Source organism: Vulpes vulpes, chromosome 13, assembly GCF_048418805.1.
Source record: "Vulpes vulpes isolate BD-2025 chromosome 13, VulVul3, whole genome shotgun sequence".
Taxonomy (NCBI): Eukaryota; Metazoa; Chordata; class Mammalia; order Carnivora; family Canidae; genus Vulpes; species Vulpes vulpes.
In genome coordinates, this window is record NC_132792.1 from 128,575,477 (window position 1) to 128,592,131 (window position 16,655).

Sequence of the window (16,655 nt, forward strand, 5' to 3'; positions counted from 1 at the left end):
GGCACACACTGTGCTCTCTGCTTAGAACATTTTCATTTCCTTCTTGGGTGACTCCTACTTTCACTCCCAACATCCCTTCCTCAGAGATGCTTTCCCTACCGATTACATGTGTTCAGAGCCCATTTGTGGTTGACTTCTCTAACTCTCCTTCTCTCTCTTTCTGAGTGTGTGTGTACATGAACCAGAGGAAGGCGTCATTTATGAAATCTGGAGGAGACAAACCACAGAAGCTACTACTACTGAGCACTGGTCGTAGCATAGTGTCTGACATTTAGTTAGCATTCTGTAAATATTTTTAATGAGATAAATAATTAAGCAAAGAGAGTAAGCTACTTATTTATTTTCCTTTTAAATTTGAGTGACATCTGAGCATGCTTTGACAAAGGAGAGCTGGGAGAAGAAATGAGTACAGAATGAGAACATCTCACTGGTTGGAACATAAGAAGACACAAAGGTATTTATAGAATTTGTTTTAGAAAAAGAGAAAATGGTAATGGCCAATGAAGAAAAACTGGTGTATATGAATCAGATGGCTTAATCTCCATGTATATGTGAGTTAGGAAGCTGGAAGTGTGAAAGGGAAAGGAATTAGAAGTGTGAAAGGGAAAGGAATTGCAGTGATAAATAGCCTGAAAATTTTACTGTGCTGAGCTGCTGTTTCAAAGAGCTCATTCACTCATTCATTCCACACCAGTAAATAGCATAGAGAAGATATAAAACTTCTATTATAGTTACATAGGTTGCTGCCCTATCTGATACACTGTAGATGAAAATAGGAAGAATCTGTCACCTTAGGATAGTTTCATGTAGCTAGAATTATAACTTCTTCTGGGTATGCCTTTGTGTGATTTGGAGTAGAAGAGGAGGGAAAGAGTACTAAAAGTATGTTCATATCGTCACGCTAAATGAAACTATGGTATACTTTAATCTAGCTATGATACTGCTGTAAAGTTTGGGAAGTGGGAAGTAGGACTCCCACTAAGGTACGCCAGAAATGTGCATTCATACAGCATGCTACCTTATTTTTATCAGTCACATGTAAATATACAGACAGCAACTAAAAAACATGGAAAAAATTATCTGCACTGTGCACAAAAAATAAACTATAACTGGCTCTATGGTCTTGGGTTTATCTGGGTTCACTGAAGTATGTGTTATTTAGTGTCAATTGAGAAAAGAAAGCCCAAGCTGCCTGACAAACCCCTGGACACTCAAAAGGTTCAAGGTAATCTAAGAAAAGCCAAGATTTTGCTAGCAACAAGGGACTCTTGAGGCAATAATCTCCAAAATTACAACATAAATGAAACAAACATGCTGTTTACCCTACAAAAGAATGTTGCTATTTTAATTCAAACTGCTTTTTGGAAAACCACACATAATATAATGAAATATTTCTGGTATAGTAATGGTTAACTTTATTTACACAGTAATTCTGAATCTTTGAAAATATATTTCTGAGATCATCACATTTACACTGATCTTTCAAAAAATACAGCATTTGAAATATAGTGATATAAACAGTTTTCACCTCCATTATAAAACTATATCGAGAACAAAAACAGGCCACTCCTTAATTAATTAGTAATTATTATATTATATGCCAACCATTATTTTAAATGTGAAATATACAAATCCTAATAAGGAATTTATAGTTCAGTTGAAGGATATGACTTATATACACATAATGATAATTAATATAAAGCACAAAAGAGGCAAGTGCCCAAAGAAAGGACAACAGGAAACACAACAATATTTGAAAGATGTCCAAAATATAAAGGACACGATTGGAACAACTGGCAAAATTTGACTGGGTTCCGAGGATTACATGATAATAATATATCAACGTTAATTTCCTAATGTTGATGGTTGCATTGTGGTTAAAGGTTTGTTATTTGTAGATAGTATGCACCCAAGTATTCAGAGAAAATAGAGCCTAATGTTGGCAATTTATTATATATATATAATTTATAGCTATGATATATCTATCTTTGTGCCACACCTGCAACTTTATTTTGAGATTGTTTCAAAAGCTAAAGCAAATTATAAAATGATTGTGAGTAAAGTAGTATCATTGTGAGTTTTATAACTTAAAAAGTATTCTCTATTAACTGATGTTGCTTGTAAACATGTAATGTTAATCTGCTTCACTTGGCAAAATCTTGAGACCCTTGAGGAAAAGGTCCAATTTTGCATTAATTTACGTGGCACACAAACTTTGTTACCCTCAATCTTGCCAATCCTAGATGAAATCATCTGCAATTTGACATAGTTCTATGCCCACACCTATTTTTATTTAAAAAAATTAAAGTATAAAAGTATTGAGTAATCCAGAAAAGTCTTTCTACATCTATTTGATAGTGATGAAAAAGGTGATATTATTATGAATTATTAGGAACCCCATTTAGAAATGAGAATCTGGAAACTGAAAACAATGACATATATCTATTTAATTGTGGTGCTAGGACCTGAACAGAGTTCTTATGACTTTTTATCTCATGTTCATTTCCACCACAATGTGCTATCTCAGGCCCCCCTGAAGGCTCTATTCAGTTATCACCATGAGCCAGGAAATTCTGTGCTTAGAGCACATTCCTGAGGGGAAGTGACCAGGTGTCAATCCAGCTCAGAATTGTGAGAACTTCTCTCTGTCTCATTTTTCCTAAAAGGGTTAGATAACAATAGTATTTCTTCTTCAGAAATCATAGGCAAGGCCACTTAGAGGATTAAATTAATTCATACATATAAGGGACTTAACTAAGCAACTGAAAAGAAGGAATTTGAATAAATGCATCTTTGCTGGAGCTGGGAATATGTATTTCAATTATTTAATTTAGAAGGAGATCCTTGCTTTGTTATAGGCATATTCATTTGCTAAATGAGGAAGACTTTATCGACAACTGTTGCATATTACTCAAAAAAAGCACAAATTTTTTTCTCAGCATTTATCCCTAGAAAAGAATCATTAATTATTTTGGACACTAAATCCTCTTAAGTTACTAAAGAAATAAAAATAGCACAAATAGATATTCAATATAGATCCCTATTTCTAGTGGGTACCAAACAGTTTGAACAGACAAACTGGATCTTAAAACTACATGATAGCCCTAAAGAGGTTTTGAAATAAACCCTATCAGTAGATTTCACTCATTAACTCATATAAATATTTATTTAACATTTACTAAATACTTCCTATGTGCCCAATATTCCTTAACTCTAGATGCTGGAGATATTGTCAATGGATAAAACAAATATTTCTCCCTCTTTGGGCTTGTACTTTAATGGAAGTTAACCAGGCACTAAAATGAGTTCTATTTGTATATGTTATATACAATTATCTATTATTCATAATGGATTCTTTAAGTTCTTCTACCATAGATAGCTATCAAAGAAATCTAGACTATTCCTACCTGAACTAATATTACTGTGAACCATCCTCACTATTGTTTCCTTAACACAACAAAAGCCTGAACCACTGTTTGACGACAACAATAAAAAGAAAGCCACAAATTCAACCAGTTCCAGCTAACACTCAATTGACTTTCACAAAGTATGATGATAAGAAATAGACACAAATTCTGGGTAGCTATCTAGTTTGTTCAATCAGAAATTTATACTTCATGAAATTAATTTGCTCTTAAAGGCTAAAAACTTCCAAATAAAATACTTTGAATCACTGCAAATTAAACTTCCCTCATAAATATACTTGTGCCCAATTTATGTATTCTTTCTATGTATACTTGTGCACATGGATATACCAAGTTAAGACATTCATCTATCTTCATATAATATACACAACACATGCATATACACACACATAAATTATGTATATAACTAACCACTTGTATATATGTATATGTAATGTATGTATAAGAAGCAGTTACACATATACCAACATCATATATCATTATGATTTGTTGAAGAAATTCCTTTCCCTGGTATTTCCTCATTTCTTCCATATGGCTCTCCTGGTTGGGGGAGGGTTAGTATCAAAGATTCAAGAGAAATGAAAACTCTCTATACCTCTGAATAGATATGTTTTAAATACCCACTTCACTAGGATACTAATATACTAAATACATGAGCTATTTTTTACAGCTTTCCATCATGTAGTGGCAACTCTATAATCAACTATTCAAATCTGCCCTCTCAGGGTTTCTGAATGACTTCATCTAACTGCTATGTTCGCTGTGCTGACCAGGTACCGACTCTACACTTGACCAAGAGATTCTATGTGATATACCATTAGAAATATTTTCTCCTACAGAGGTCTAAATTTCACAGGGGAGACCACATATGCATAAGTTTAAAAAGTACCAAGTTCAAGAGTGGACAAGCAGTTGCAATACACTGTTCCCAAGGGAGTAGTCAGGGAAGAAAGTCTGCATCCTTGTTGACCATGTGTGTCTTCCAGAGCCAGGAAGTCTTTAACTTGGGGCTGAAAAGTCAAGGACCAACTAAGGCCATGCCCCTAAAGAGAACAGAGGCTTACATACCAGGCGCATTAGCGTCAAGAGCAGAAACAAAATGAAAAAAGAGAGAGAGAGCCCAAAGATACCAAGTACAAAATAGAGTCACGATGAGACTTTCTCCTAAATATAATCCAGAAGCACTGTAAAGGCCCCAATAAGATAATCACTTTTTTACTAAGTGAATCAATGTTATTTAATGCTATGTCTCATCTAAAACCATTTTATATATCACCACACAAATCGCACTTTCCAAAGGCACAGACTACATCATGCTACAGTCATACTTCTCCGTTACTTATACATTTTCCTGCCTAATTAAGAAAAAGTGCTATGAGAAGAAAGCTTGAATGTTCAGCCACTTGGTGAAGCAAACTATGCAGTTTAGAACAATGGAGCCAGAATGAATTAAACCCCAAGCTATACTACATTTGCTGTATGATTTTGAGCAAGTCATCTGACCTTGCTATGCCTAAACTTCCACAAAATTCCTAAAGTTTGGAAAATGGAGATAATAGTAGATCCTACCTAGAGTTTTTATGTGGAGTTAGTACACAGAACAATGCTTAGCTCAAATTAACCCCTACATTAAGCATTGACTATTATATTTCAAAAGAGGGAATGTGAATGACTTCATATGCTGCAAGCTTTGAACTACAATCTTTGAAATTATGAGACTGCACATTTGTCCAGTAGGTTGCCTAGACCATATCTTAATAAATTTAGACTTAAGTAAATTCAGTGCACCCAGATCAATTTTTCTTAAAGGACATTAAGGCAATGAGTCTAGATGTGCATATTGGCAAGTATTGTGTATGTATTATATACTCACACATAAAATTCCTTCTATTACTCACATTCTCATAGAGAGCTTGAAGGGTCTCCAGATCAACCACAGAATTGTCCAAGTTCACAACAGCTGTAGAAAAAAAGGAAAAAACACAAAAGAATATAAATTGCCATAAGCCAGCTGTGAAAAGATGTTTGACCATCTTGAATAACAGTGACCATCTCCAGAATAATGTTCTAACTTAAATGTACACACTCACCCCACTACCAATACTGTGCCCAGGGAATTTCAATGGGTGCAGGGGTATTAAAACTTTCACTTATTCCTTAAATGCAAAATCCCATGAATATGACCCAGTCTAAAGTCAAAGATAAACTGTGAGTCTGTCTTTCAAGGCCCAAATGCATGAATTTGAAAAATTTGCTTAATACTAGAGAAACAGGCAAATCAGTCCTGTTACTGCAATACCCGATTTTGTGAGGTAAGCACTCACATCTGCCAATTCCTAGACTTATGACAAAGGTGAAATTAATCCCTAAACTGAAGGACTTCATATAAAAATGAAAGATGCATTTTGTTATAATTTTTTAAATTGTTATAATCAAGGGAGAATTCATTGATTATGATATAGAGATTAACACAGATACAACCTTAAAAGCTCACTTTTTTTTAAGTAGGCTCCATGCCCAGCGTGGAACTCAATGTGGGCCTCCAATCAAGACTGTGAGATTAAGACCTTAGTCGAGATCAAGAGTTGGACGTTCAACTGACTGAGCCACCCAGGCACCCCCAAAATCAATTCTTTTTTTTATTTTTTTTATTTTTTATTTTATTTTATTTTTTTCCAAAATCAATTCTTAAAGTACAAACTACCCACACTTATATAAGGAAGAAGAGGACTGGATAATCAAAAACTGGGAATATAAAAAATAAAAAATAATTAAAAAAAACTGGGAATATGTTCTTAAATACATTTCTTTTGGCCTGAGAAGCACGTTGGATTTTGGAGTCAGTATGCTTTATAATGCAGTTTGGGCACAGATTAATCAAAAACATTCTGCATTACCTACATATATATTTGCTAGAAATGACATGAATTTGCCCTGATCAGATATGTGCCAAGTAGCCAATGAAGCTCCTATGGGATTAAAGATTTCTGGGAGAAAAATCACAAAGTGGATCATCACAAATTAGTTAGATTTATTCTGATAATTGAGGCGTTTTATACTGTCTTCTCTCTTAAAACCTAAAGTACATGAGACATTTTCTAGTTGACTCTGGCAAAATACCAAGAAAGGATTTAAAAAGACAAGTGGGAAATTGAAGCATATGATGGATCAGAAATCTAACCAAGATAATTTAGCATTTCTATTTGGAGCTGGGAACAGAGCCCAGATTCACCAACAAAGATCGTAGTAAGTAGAATATGATACTTCCACCCTAATAATATTCCACTATCTCCATTTCCAAAAAATTATGTCTCAAATATCAATCTAAGAATTTGATTAAGATTTTCAGACAAATCTATTCATTCCTTAGACCACATAAGGTAAACATATCACAATCTATTTAATGACTCAAAGTAGTAAAAACATGACCAAACTAACTGATTATATTTCAGAAATTAATTAAAAGGGATTAATAAAAAATTTTCACTGGTGGTAATATGGCTATAATGTAACAAAATGAATTAAACTCAAAAGACAGCAAATTCATGTGTGGAATTATCCCTTTGGATTTGTGCATTGTCGAGCTAGCCCTTAAAGAAAATCTTACACTAAATCCAAAGATCTCTGACTTTGGAATTCATTAGATAATAATCCAGTATTTCTACATTCCTCTGATGATACAGCAAAAGGTTGATGGGAAAACAATGAAGGAAATGCCAGTAGTCAACTTAGTGTAAGATTTCATTCTTGGAACAAGGTAAAATGACACAATAAAATCATTCATACTTATGTCAAAATTCTTTATAAAAGTTACAATTGTCCTCCGACTTTAACCATCCTCTTAAAACATGTTATTCCTATAAGCTTCCACACATGAAGCTTTTTTTACATATATACTGAGGTTTCTCACCTATTTATCTCACACGATGTCAGATCCTTAAGAGTATCTTAATAAATGGAATGTGGTGCTAACCATAGGTGTATGGCTTTAAGTCCTCCAAAGTTCTTAATCCATAAAAGTTCACTTTTAGTCATCCACAAGGAAATCACCATGGAAAGAAATACTGTTACTATTTTTCCTCACAATTTTCTCCTAGTTAGCTTTACACTTGAGATGCTAACGCAATTTGATGGGAATTGCAATTTTGAGAGAACAATATAGTCATGTTTCACTAGCTGAAAATTAGAGACGATTAGATACAGGCAGATGAATGAATGGAATGACAGGACGTTAAGATGGGCAATAAAGGCAAAAGAAGTAATGGGGGAAAGGTTAAGGTTACTGAAGTGCTATATTCATTCAGTTTAAAAAGCACATTTTAACATTTCAGAAATCAAAACTCAGAGTAAAATTCATATCTTACTATTTAGTGGTGCCTTCTAGTGCTCCTTTCCTTAAAATCTGTATATTTTTAACTGATAAAATTCTAAAATCAAGGAAATAAAACAATGCACTCACTCATGTACTCAATAATATATAAAGTGTTCTTATCATTCAGGCAACTTACTACACAGGTTAACTGTTACTTGAGAAACAATGACCTGAAACTGAAGCTATTTGATGTGGATGTTCTCAATTTCTCAGCCTCAAAAGGCTGCAGACAACCAGATGTTCAGAAACCATTCCAATTAGGATTTCCAGGTATGGCAATGCTAAGGAATTTTTGTAAATAGAAATACACATACATTTTTTAAGATGGCAAAAGATTCAAAGAAAAAGCACCTCACAAATTCCCTGATTCCATGTACAAAATTTCAGCCTTCTTTAAGAGGAAAACATCTTTTTTTGAGATTATAACAAGGTGATAGTTCCTCTTTTCCCCCAAAAAGGAATTCTATCTTTATAGGATGGTTTACTGATGTAGAAAGAACCCAGGACATGGAAATGAACTTACTGGGTTTAAATTTTTCTTTAGTGCTGCATTACTTCAATTGTCACTTAACTTGACAATCTTTAGTGTCTTTAGGGGGGACAGGGGTGAGGGGAAAAAGAAATCGTAGAAAATATTAGGATGATTTTGGGTTTCTTGGGGACCAAAGGCAGGAATAAGTAAAAAAAAAATCTAGCATGTGGGGGCTCCTGGGTGGCTCAGAAGTTGAGCATCGGCCTGTGGCTCAAGGCATGATCCCAGTGCTGGGATCAAGTGCCACACCGGGGTCCCTGCGAGGAGTCTGCTTTTCCCTCTGCCTGTGTCTCTGCCTCTCTCTGTGTATCTCTCATAAATAAATAAATAAAATCTTAAAAAAAAATAATCTAGCACGTGGTTGGTTAGTTATATTTCTCTCTTCAAGTTTTCACAAAAGTTCAACTGTTCTGGCTCTAATAAGCTTTATTATCTAACTTCAGGTTAAACAAGTTCCTTTTTTCTCCTCCTTGTGTTTTGTGCCCTCATAAACCAAAAAGAAAAACTCCACCTGTATTTATTAAGGGGTTCACCTGAACAATGAACTACCACAACTAAATGACAGCCTGGCTTACATTACAGCTACTGTAATCCATTCATCATAACTCTTTTTACTTGGCCTTTAAACTGTTAGGCATAAGACTTAGATTTCAAAATACAAATCCCAAATTAGGAAGGATATTTAGTGATAAATCTTGAATTCAGATTACTTTATTCTCTAACAGTCCACTAGGTGCTTATGTGATTATGCTTCAGATTATGCAAATATTTCATACTCATTTCCTACACTTTGCTCTAGGACTTTCAGGAGCAGCCATCATTGACTGGGACTCATCACACTTCCCACCTCAACATTCTTCTGCGGGTCTACCGAGCAGTTTTAATTGCTTTCCCATAAATATATATAAATTTGTTACTCTGTATTTAGCCAAGAAGCACCTGTTTTTATGCAGAAGAGTGCAAGACTAAGTGTTGAGAGGAAATTCTAGCCTTTTTTGCATGTTAAAAGATTATTAATTTATTTGTAAAGGACATGGACTTTCCAGGATTAGAACATATGGAGGTTTTAACCATTCTCTTTAAACAACGTATAAATGATCATGTGTTAATAATCACTCCAGACCAAAGTGGATAGCATTTTTATTTTTAAGTTTAAACTTTTATAAAATGCCAAGGATGTGATAAGTAGAACATGGTACTCTTTCTGGCTTTTCTACCAACAGGCTGTGTATTGTTGATCAAGACACTAATCTTCTCTGAGATTTTATCAAGTGGGATAATAACTTTTGTCTGTAGCATATGTTTATCATGTGGAGAAAATAAGCAATTTTATAGTAAGAAGGATAATTCAAGAAGCCTTGAAATAATTTGTGTAATTAATTTTAAAATGTGTATTATCTGTGAACACATTGGTTAGAACTGGAGACAGGCTGGGAATGTGTTAGATTAAAATTAGGTTTGGGATTGAACATTTGTTTTCAATAATCAAAAGTTAAGACCAGTCCTTTAGTTCATGAACTCCACTGGTACACACTTGCTGACATCCAACACCTTCTCATTAGACCATGCTGTTACAAAATGAAGAGTAAAATAGCCTATTTTAGAATATAAAAAGTCAATTTAACCTAAGGTAATAAAAATGTATCAAAATGAACTATGCTAACAGAAGAAAATATATATTTCCTTCTAATTTTAAGATATCACATTACACAAAAAGAATTCTAGATCCAACATGGGAAATGATGGTGTGTTGGACACGTGACATTGTACACACAATGACACAAACAGTTGATAGTCATAAACCTGTATTACATTCCCTGGATACTCAGTCTTTGCTATTTACACATAGCTACCTTCTTCAACACCAGAAACGTGGGACATGTTGCTTATTCTAACTTACTACAATGTTAAATCACTCACAGACTAGAGTGTGACATAACATATCTGTCTGAATTACTGCATGATAATGAGAATCCAGCCTCTGCTTCTGATAAAAAGTGCATAAAAGAGGTTATGTTAAAAGAAACTCACACAAAAGTTCCCAAAACATTAATTATTAGCCAAATTGTAAATGTTTCATATATTTTGAGTAGCCAGATTAAGTAGTTCACTTTATTGGCGTAATTCAGTATGATACACTCTCACTGAATGCAGTATTTTAAGCAATGGAACACTGTTAGTGTTTGACGACTCCACTCTTGTTTATTTGGGTTTTCTTAAGCTGGGGTCTCCCCAGTGGGATAGGACAGCCCTGAGGCTGCTTTTGATGGCCTCTTCCCTGAACACTGACTCCAGTTGCTATGATTTCCTGCCTTAATCCCTCCCTCCCACATGACCTGCTAAACTGAAGGTAGAGACCCCCAAAAGTAAAAAACCTCATGGTGTTTATTACTGAGAATATTAGTTATCCATCTCTGCATAGCAAATTACACTAAAGCTTAGAGGCTTAAAACATATTATCAGTGTATTATCTGTGGGTCAGAAATCCAGGTGCAGCTTAGCTGGGTGCCTCTGCCTCAAGGTTTCTCATAAGACTTCAGTCATGGTATTGGCTGGGGCTGAGATCTTCTATGAAGCCTCTATGGGGAGATCCATTCCCAAGCTCATGTGGTTGTTTGCAGGATTCAGTTCCTCAGAGTAAAGGCTTCAGCTCCTCACTGCCTGTTGGCTTAAAATGAGCCTCAGTTTCTTGCCTGATATGTCTCTCCATAGCAAAGCTCACAATAAGACAGCTGGCTTCCTTCAGAGGGAGTGAGACAGGGCACAAAAGATAAGCACTTTCTCATTGTAACCTAATCTTAGAAGTGACATTCCATCATCTCCATTATATTCTATTGATTATGAGTCTCTAGACTCAGCCCACATACAAGAGCATGAATAAGAGATCTTTGGAGGCCATCTAAGAGGCTGCCCACCATGCCAGGTTGCTAACTCTGGCTCTTTGTTCCTTAGATTTCAAATCTCAACTTGTGGCTCTCTATTATTCTCTACCATGTATTAATTTCATCAATGTTTTTGTTTTTCTATTAGACTCTAAGGGCCCAGAATAAATGGAAGAGGCATCATGATTTACCAGACAGAAGAAACGCACTAGTCAGGAAAGCTGACTTCTCATACAGGCAGAGCCTATCAAATCAGCTGAGCCTCCTAGTCTCAATGGGATTGAGTTTATCTGAGGCATGATATACAGACATACAGAGACATGAGATAATATTAACAGATCCTTCCCTATACAATTACATGATCATGCCTAATTTATTGTTATGTACTTCACCATATATAAAATTAAAAAAACAAGTACATAAAAGGAGGCTTGGAAAAAATCTTTGCTGGATGTTGACAGGCTGAAATAGGCTGGGAGGTTAGTAATTCCTGGAAATTAACAGTACCTTTAACTTGACTAGACAAACAAAATATTCTATGCGCTTACCCCGATTGCCCTTTCATAAATAATTAACTTCATCCTAGTTGACTTTTTGGTGCAAAAACATAAAACGCAAAGATAATAATATGTAAGATCATATCATTTGACAAGGACCAATGGAAGGTAGTAGAACACACAGGGCTCTGAAGTCAAACTGGCCCCACCAATTATTATTATCTGTGTAACATTGGATGTCTCAATTTGCTTGAATCTATAAAAATGGATGGAATAAAAGCATCCACCCTATAGGATTCTTGCAGGAGATTATTCAAGTAAAACACCCAGAAGCACTGCCATTCCTGTAGCAAATACTCAGAAAATGTTGATTGTGTTTGTTATTATGGCCCCTTTAACATTCGTATATGAAAAATATCATAGTGTTATCTCTCCAAATCAGTATTTTGATTGAGAGATTTTAGACAAACTAGGTTGAAAACACTCCCAGCAAAAAGAAAAATGAGTTTTACTTGTACCATAGTAATATGGGAGACTAAACATGTCTCACCCACAGGGAAACCATCAACACTAATTTTGGATAAGGTATATGAGAAGGGAGGAGAGTCAGCAGAAGCTTAAACACAAAACAAGTGCAAATCAGCCTGTATTTACAGTTCATGCCCTCTTCTCACTGACATAGTAAGAAAGAGTATAAGGGCTTAGAGAAACCATCTTAACTTCTGAATTTGGAATTCAGAAGCCACAGGAAAAATTAAGACGAAGTCAGCTCTGCAAATTGCTTAGAAGCAAAGCAAAGACCTTTGTTCAAGTAGAAACTCATCTTAAGTAGCAAAGATCAGAATCATCTCTTGGTTAAAAATGGTTCCAAGCTTGTCATCATCTCCTAGCCACTGAGGACCAAAATCTTCTAAAAGATCTCTTCAAGGAATTGCAAACAACTTGTCATTATACTTTAAAGTCAGGGAAAAGGACGTATGTGAAGATAATTTCTAACTCACTGTACATTTCAATTAAAAATTTCCCCCTTTGAGGGGGGATGTAGTTGCTATTCACTTTCTCTGAAAATATTTATTATCTCTTCTGTAAATGCACGGTAAACCATTTTGCAGATCTGGAGATGTAAGCTCCTCTGTCTAGAGGAGCTCACAGTTTGGTGAAATGGAAAGACATTAGCATACAATTATATGGCATTGTAAGTGCACAGCAGAACTTGTGCGAAGGGGAGACAAATAATGCAATCATCAAGTGGAAAAGATCCTCAAAGAATATTCTGAAAGTGAATGAATAATAGACGGTATAGGGACGCCTGGGTGGTTCAGTGGTTAAGCGCCTGCCTTTGGCCCAGGGCATGATCCCAGTTTGGGGATCGAGTCCCACATCGGGCTCCCTGCATAGAGCCTGCTGCTCCCTCTGCCTCTCTCTGTGTCTCTCATGAATAAATAAATAAAATCTTTTTAAAAAATAGACGGTATAAATCCTAATAGCATTTAAATTGCTTCATTTTATTTGGTGATACAGAGACACTGACGGAAGCATCTTTGCCTTGGATGGCAGAGGGAAAATGTGTATTCAGTTTTGCTCTCCCCTAAAGTTCCACTCTCTACTCCATAGTAGAGAGATTTTTTTAAAATATAAATTCATAAGGATTGAAAGATGAGGTGGTGACAGCAGTAAAATATGGAAACTAGTTGTACCTAATTTAGCAGACCTGCAAATGGCGAATCTACAGCTGTCCGGGGGAACATTGAGAACTAACTCTGAAGGCCAAGCAACTGGCAGCACCAGATAGCTGTCCAGCTGAGAGTAAAAGTGGGGAGTGCCAGAAACAAGGAGCTCTGGGTGAGTGGCATCTGTCCATTGGTTATATCTCCATTCTGAAAATGTCCTCCTCAAGTATGTCAGGTTCATTTTCTTGAGAAATTAAAACAAAATCTCTGGGCAGAGGGACGACAAGCACAATTTTAGACCAGAGGACTACACGGAAAACATGAGGACAACATGCAGTACTGCATTATTGAAGACAGAACCTCTTCCCCATCCCGCGTCCCCCGCTACCTCTAGCCAACTCTCTTCCCCATCATGGGGCCCAGAAAACTACCAGACAGACCTTTATTCTCTCAGGCTAGAAACTAGAAGTCTCTGGAGCATCTCACCACTCCAAGAGGAAAGAACAAAAAGACTTGGGTGGTTGCCCAAAAAATAACATAGCCAGATAATAACACACTGAACTGAGAGTCAAAGGCTGTGGAAGAGGGTTCACAGCTTCTCATTAGCTGTTACCTCTGCCACTTTTCAGCCAGGAGAGCCAAAGATCAAATCATCTACAGAATGCCTCTAACACAGATACTAGAGACCAGAAAACAGGGGAGGAACACTACTCTCCATAGTTTCCCAAGGTATGCCAATACCGATTGTCCCCACATTCTTCTCTGCCCTTATCTTCTTAATCCCACGCCATGAGGCTTTTGCTCAAATTACTAAATCACCAGTAATTTCAGTCCTGTGAAATCCAAATGCACATTACTCCATCCTCAGCAGCATTTGATGCAGCGACTAATTCCTTCCTCCAGATACACATGCTTAATTTGGCTTCCAGGATGCCACTCTCTTCCTCTTCCTCCTGTTCCTAATGCTTCCCACTCCTCATTCTCTTAAGCTGGCTCCTTCTCTCCCCAACCTCTTATTATTGAAGGATCCTAGGGTTTGATCTTTTTACCTCTTTTCACGTCCATCTACTCTCCAACCTTCGTGATGTCCCTCTAGTCTCATGGCAGATTTGAGACATTTTCCTCTCTAGCCTCCAACCTCCTTCCTGAACCACCAGCTTGTAGAACCAACAGCCTTCTCAGCTAGCTCACCTGAACTCTAGAGGTAGACACACTCTGCCCATACAATCCCCTGTCTTACATGATGGAGACTCCATAGGCAGACGGACTATCTTTAATTCCTTTCTTTTGCTCACATTCTACATCCAATACATTATGAATCCTCCTGGTTCTACATTCCAAATACATGTAGAATATGACTTCATTTCATAACTGTCATTGCTACCAACCTGTTCCCAGACACTCTTAACTATTGCCTGAATTGCTGCAATACCCTCCAAATTGGAAAAAGAAAATGGTTCTTCACACATAAAAACATGGTAATATAAGTAGAAAAATTCAATAGAAAGAATGAGAAATAAATGTGAGAGCATTGCCCAAAGTACATCAAAAAGAAAACATTAAGAACATTGAACCAATTCAAGAAAGTCAATATCCCAATAATAAAGGAGTTTTAGGAGAAAAAATAATAATTTTGGCCAGTTCCTCACAGAGATCCCACACACTCTCTTCTGACCATATTCTGCTAGATATACAGCACCTGACTCATAATCTAGCACAGCCAGAAGCCCTGCCCCTAGTGATCTCGGTATTCACAAAATTCATTCATGATATTGCCTACTCCCCCAAAAGTGCTCTTAAAACTTTAGGGACTCTGAAGCTAAAAGAGAGACCATAGGCTAGAAACTTTGATCACCTTATTTTCTCTTATAAGTCTTTCCTTATTAATAGAAATATTGCCCTCTTCTTACCTAACTCAATTTGTGGTTGTCTCTAGTTTTGGCAAAAGTAATAATATGTTGAGAAAAACTTACATAGGGCAGCCTGGGTGGCTCAGCGATTTAGTGCCACCTTCAGCCCAGGGCGTGATCCTGGAGACCGGGGATCGAGCCCCACGTCAGGCTCCCTGCATGGAGCCTGCTTCTCCCTCTGCCTATGTCTCTGCCTCTCTCTCTCTCTCTCTCTCTCTCTGTCTCTGTCTCTCATGAAAGAATAAATAAATAAATCTTTAAAAAAAATAAATAAAAGAAATACTTACATAGGTGGAGCTTCCTCCAAGTGCAAGGGTGATTAATGCAAACTGAGGACAGTTGAGGAAGGGAAGGAGATTTTTAAAAAAGAGTACCTAGATCCTGGTGGAGTAAGGAGAAATAAGAGCTGAATTCCAAAACCTTTGATGTATTAGGAAGTAAAAGGTTTCCCTCCACTAGGTGGAGGGAAAAAAAATGTCCTTCTTCATGTTTGTTTATAACTTAGTCCTCCCTCCCCCCCCACCCCCCTCCACCCAACTTAATAGTTTGGCTCATTTTAGACTATTGTAGGGAGTGATGTCAACCATTTAGTTGTAGTAGAGTAAAAAGACATGTGAAATATGAATAAATTCTTGACAATTAGCTACCTGATAATATGGCAAAAGTACTAAATATATTTGCACTGACTAAAAATTGTCTTTCGCTATACAAAGAACACCTGAGTAAATAATGACTTAAAAATGAGATAGGTTGGCATTGATTCAGAAAGTAAAAAAAAAAAAAAAAAAAAAAAGGTTAGGGACAAAAAAGTTTTTATGGTCTTTAAATAATTATTCCTCATGTGGAAAAATAGCTGCCATAGCTCCATCCATCACTTTCACATTCCAGGAAAAATTGAGGGAAAAGGAAAGCAATAAGAAAACATATGCAATGCTTATTAAATATGAATTCTTAGTGAATTTCTACTTATGTCTCACTGGCCAGAACAGTTTCCAGTGGTTACCTAAAATGGAGGGTAAGCTAAAAAATGTGGGCAAGGTGACAAACCACCATCTTTAACAAATAGCAACTTCAGGCTCCAGCCTAAGTAATCTCTGAAACATTCCCTAAGTGCCATGGCTCATGATGACATCCTGACCTCTTCTTTGAACCCTTTAACATAAATACAAATCACCTGATAATTTCAAGTACTTCTTTCATACAGAATTTAGGTGCTTTGTCCCTCCAAGGAGATTTTAAATAGCCTAATAGCAGGGATCTTGCTTTAGATATCATCAGCACATGCCAGTGTTCTACATAAAGTGGAAAACTTAAAAAGCTTAAAATGTGAAAAATAAAGTCATTACTGAATCTTCAGAGAGGAGCCA

At 36.2% G+C, this 16,655-nt stretch overlaps 1 protein-coding gene across 3 annotated transcripts in view; it reads right to left on the reverse strand.

Moving 5' to 3' along the window:
* The window catches only part of FMN2 (formin 2), a 363,611-nt gene that overhangs the window by 163,900 nt on the left and 183,056 nt on the right, over positions 1-16,655 (reverse strand). For all 3 annotated transcript variants that reach the window (XR_011996328.1, XM_026003374.2, XM_072732906.1), the window contains one exon: positions 5,324-5,385. Coding sequence is in view for 2 of the 3 variants with exons in the window: in XM_026003374.2 (XP_025859159.2) it covers positions 5,324-5,385 (62 nt within the window). In the remaining variant the exon portion in view is untranslated. The remainder of the gene's footprint in view (positions 1-5,323; positions 5,386-16,655) is intronic.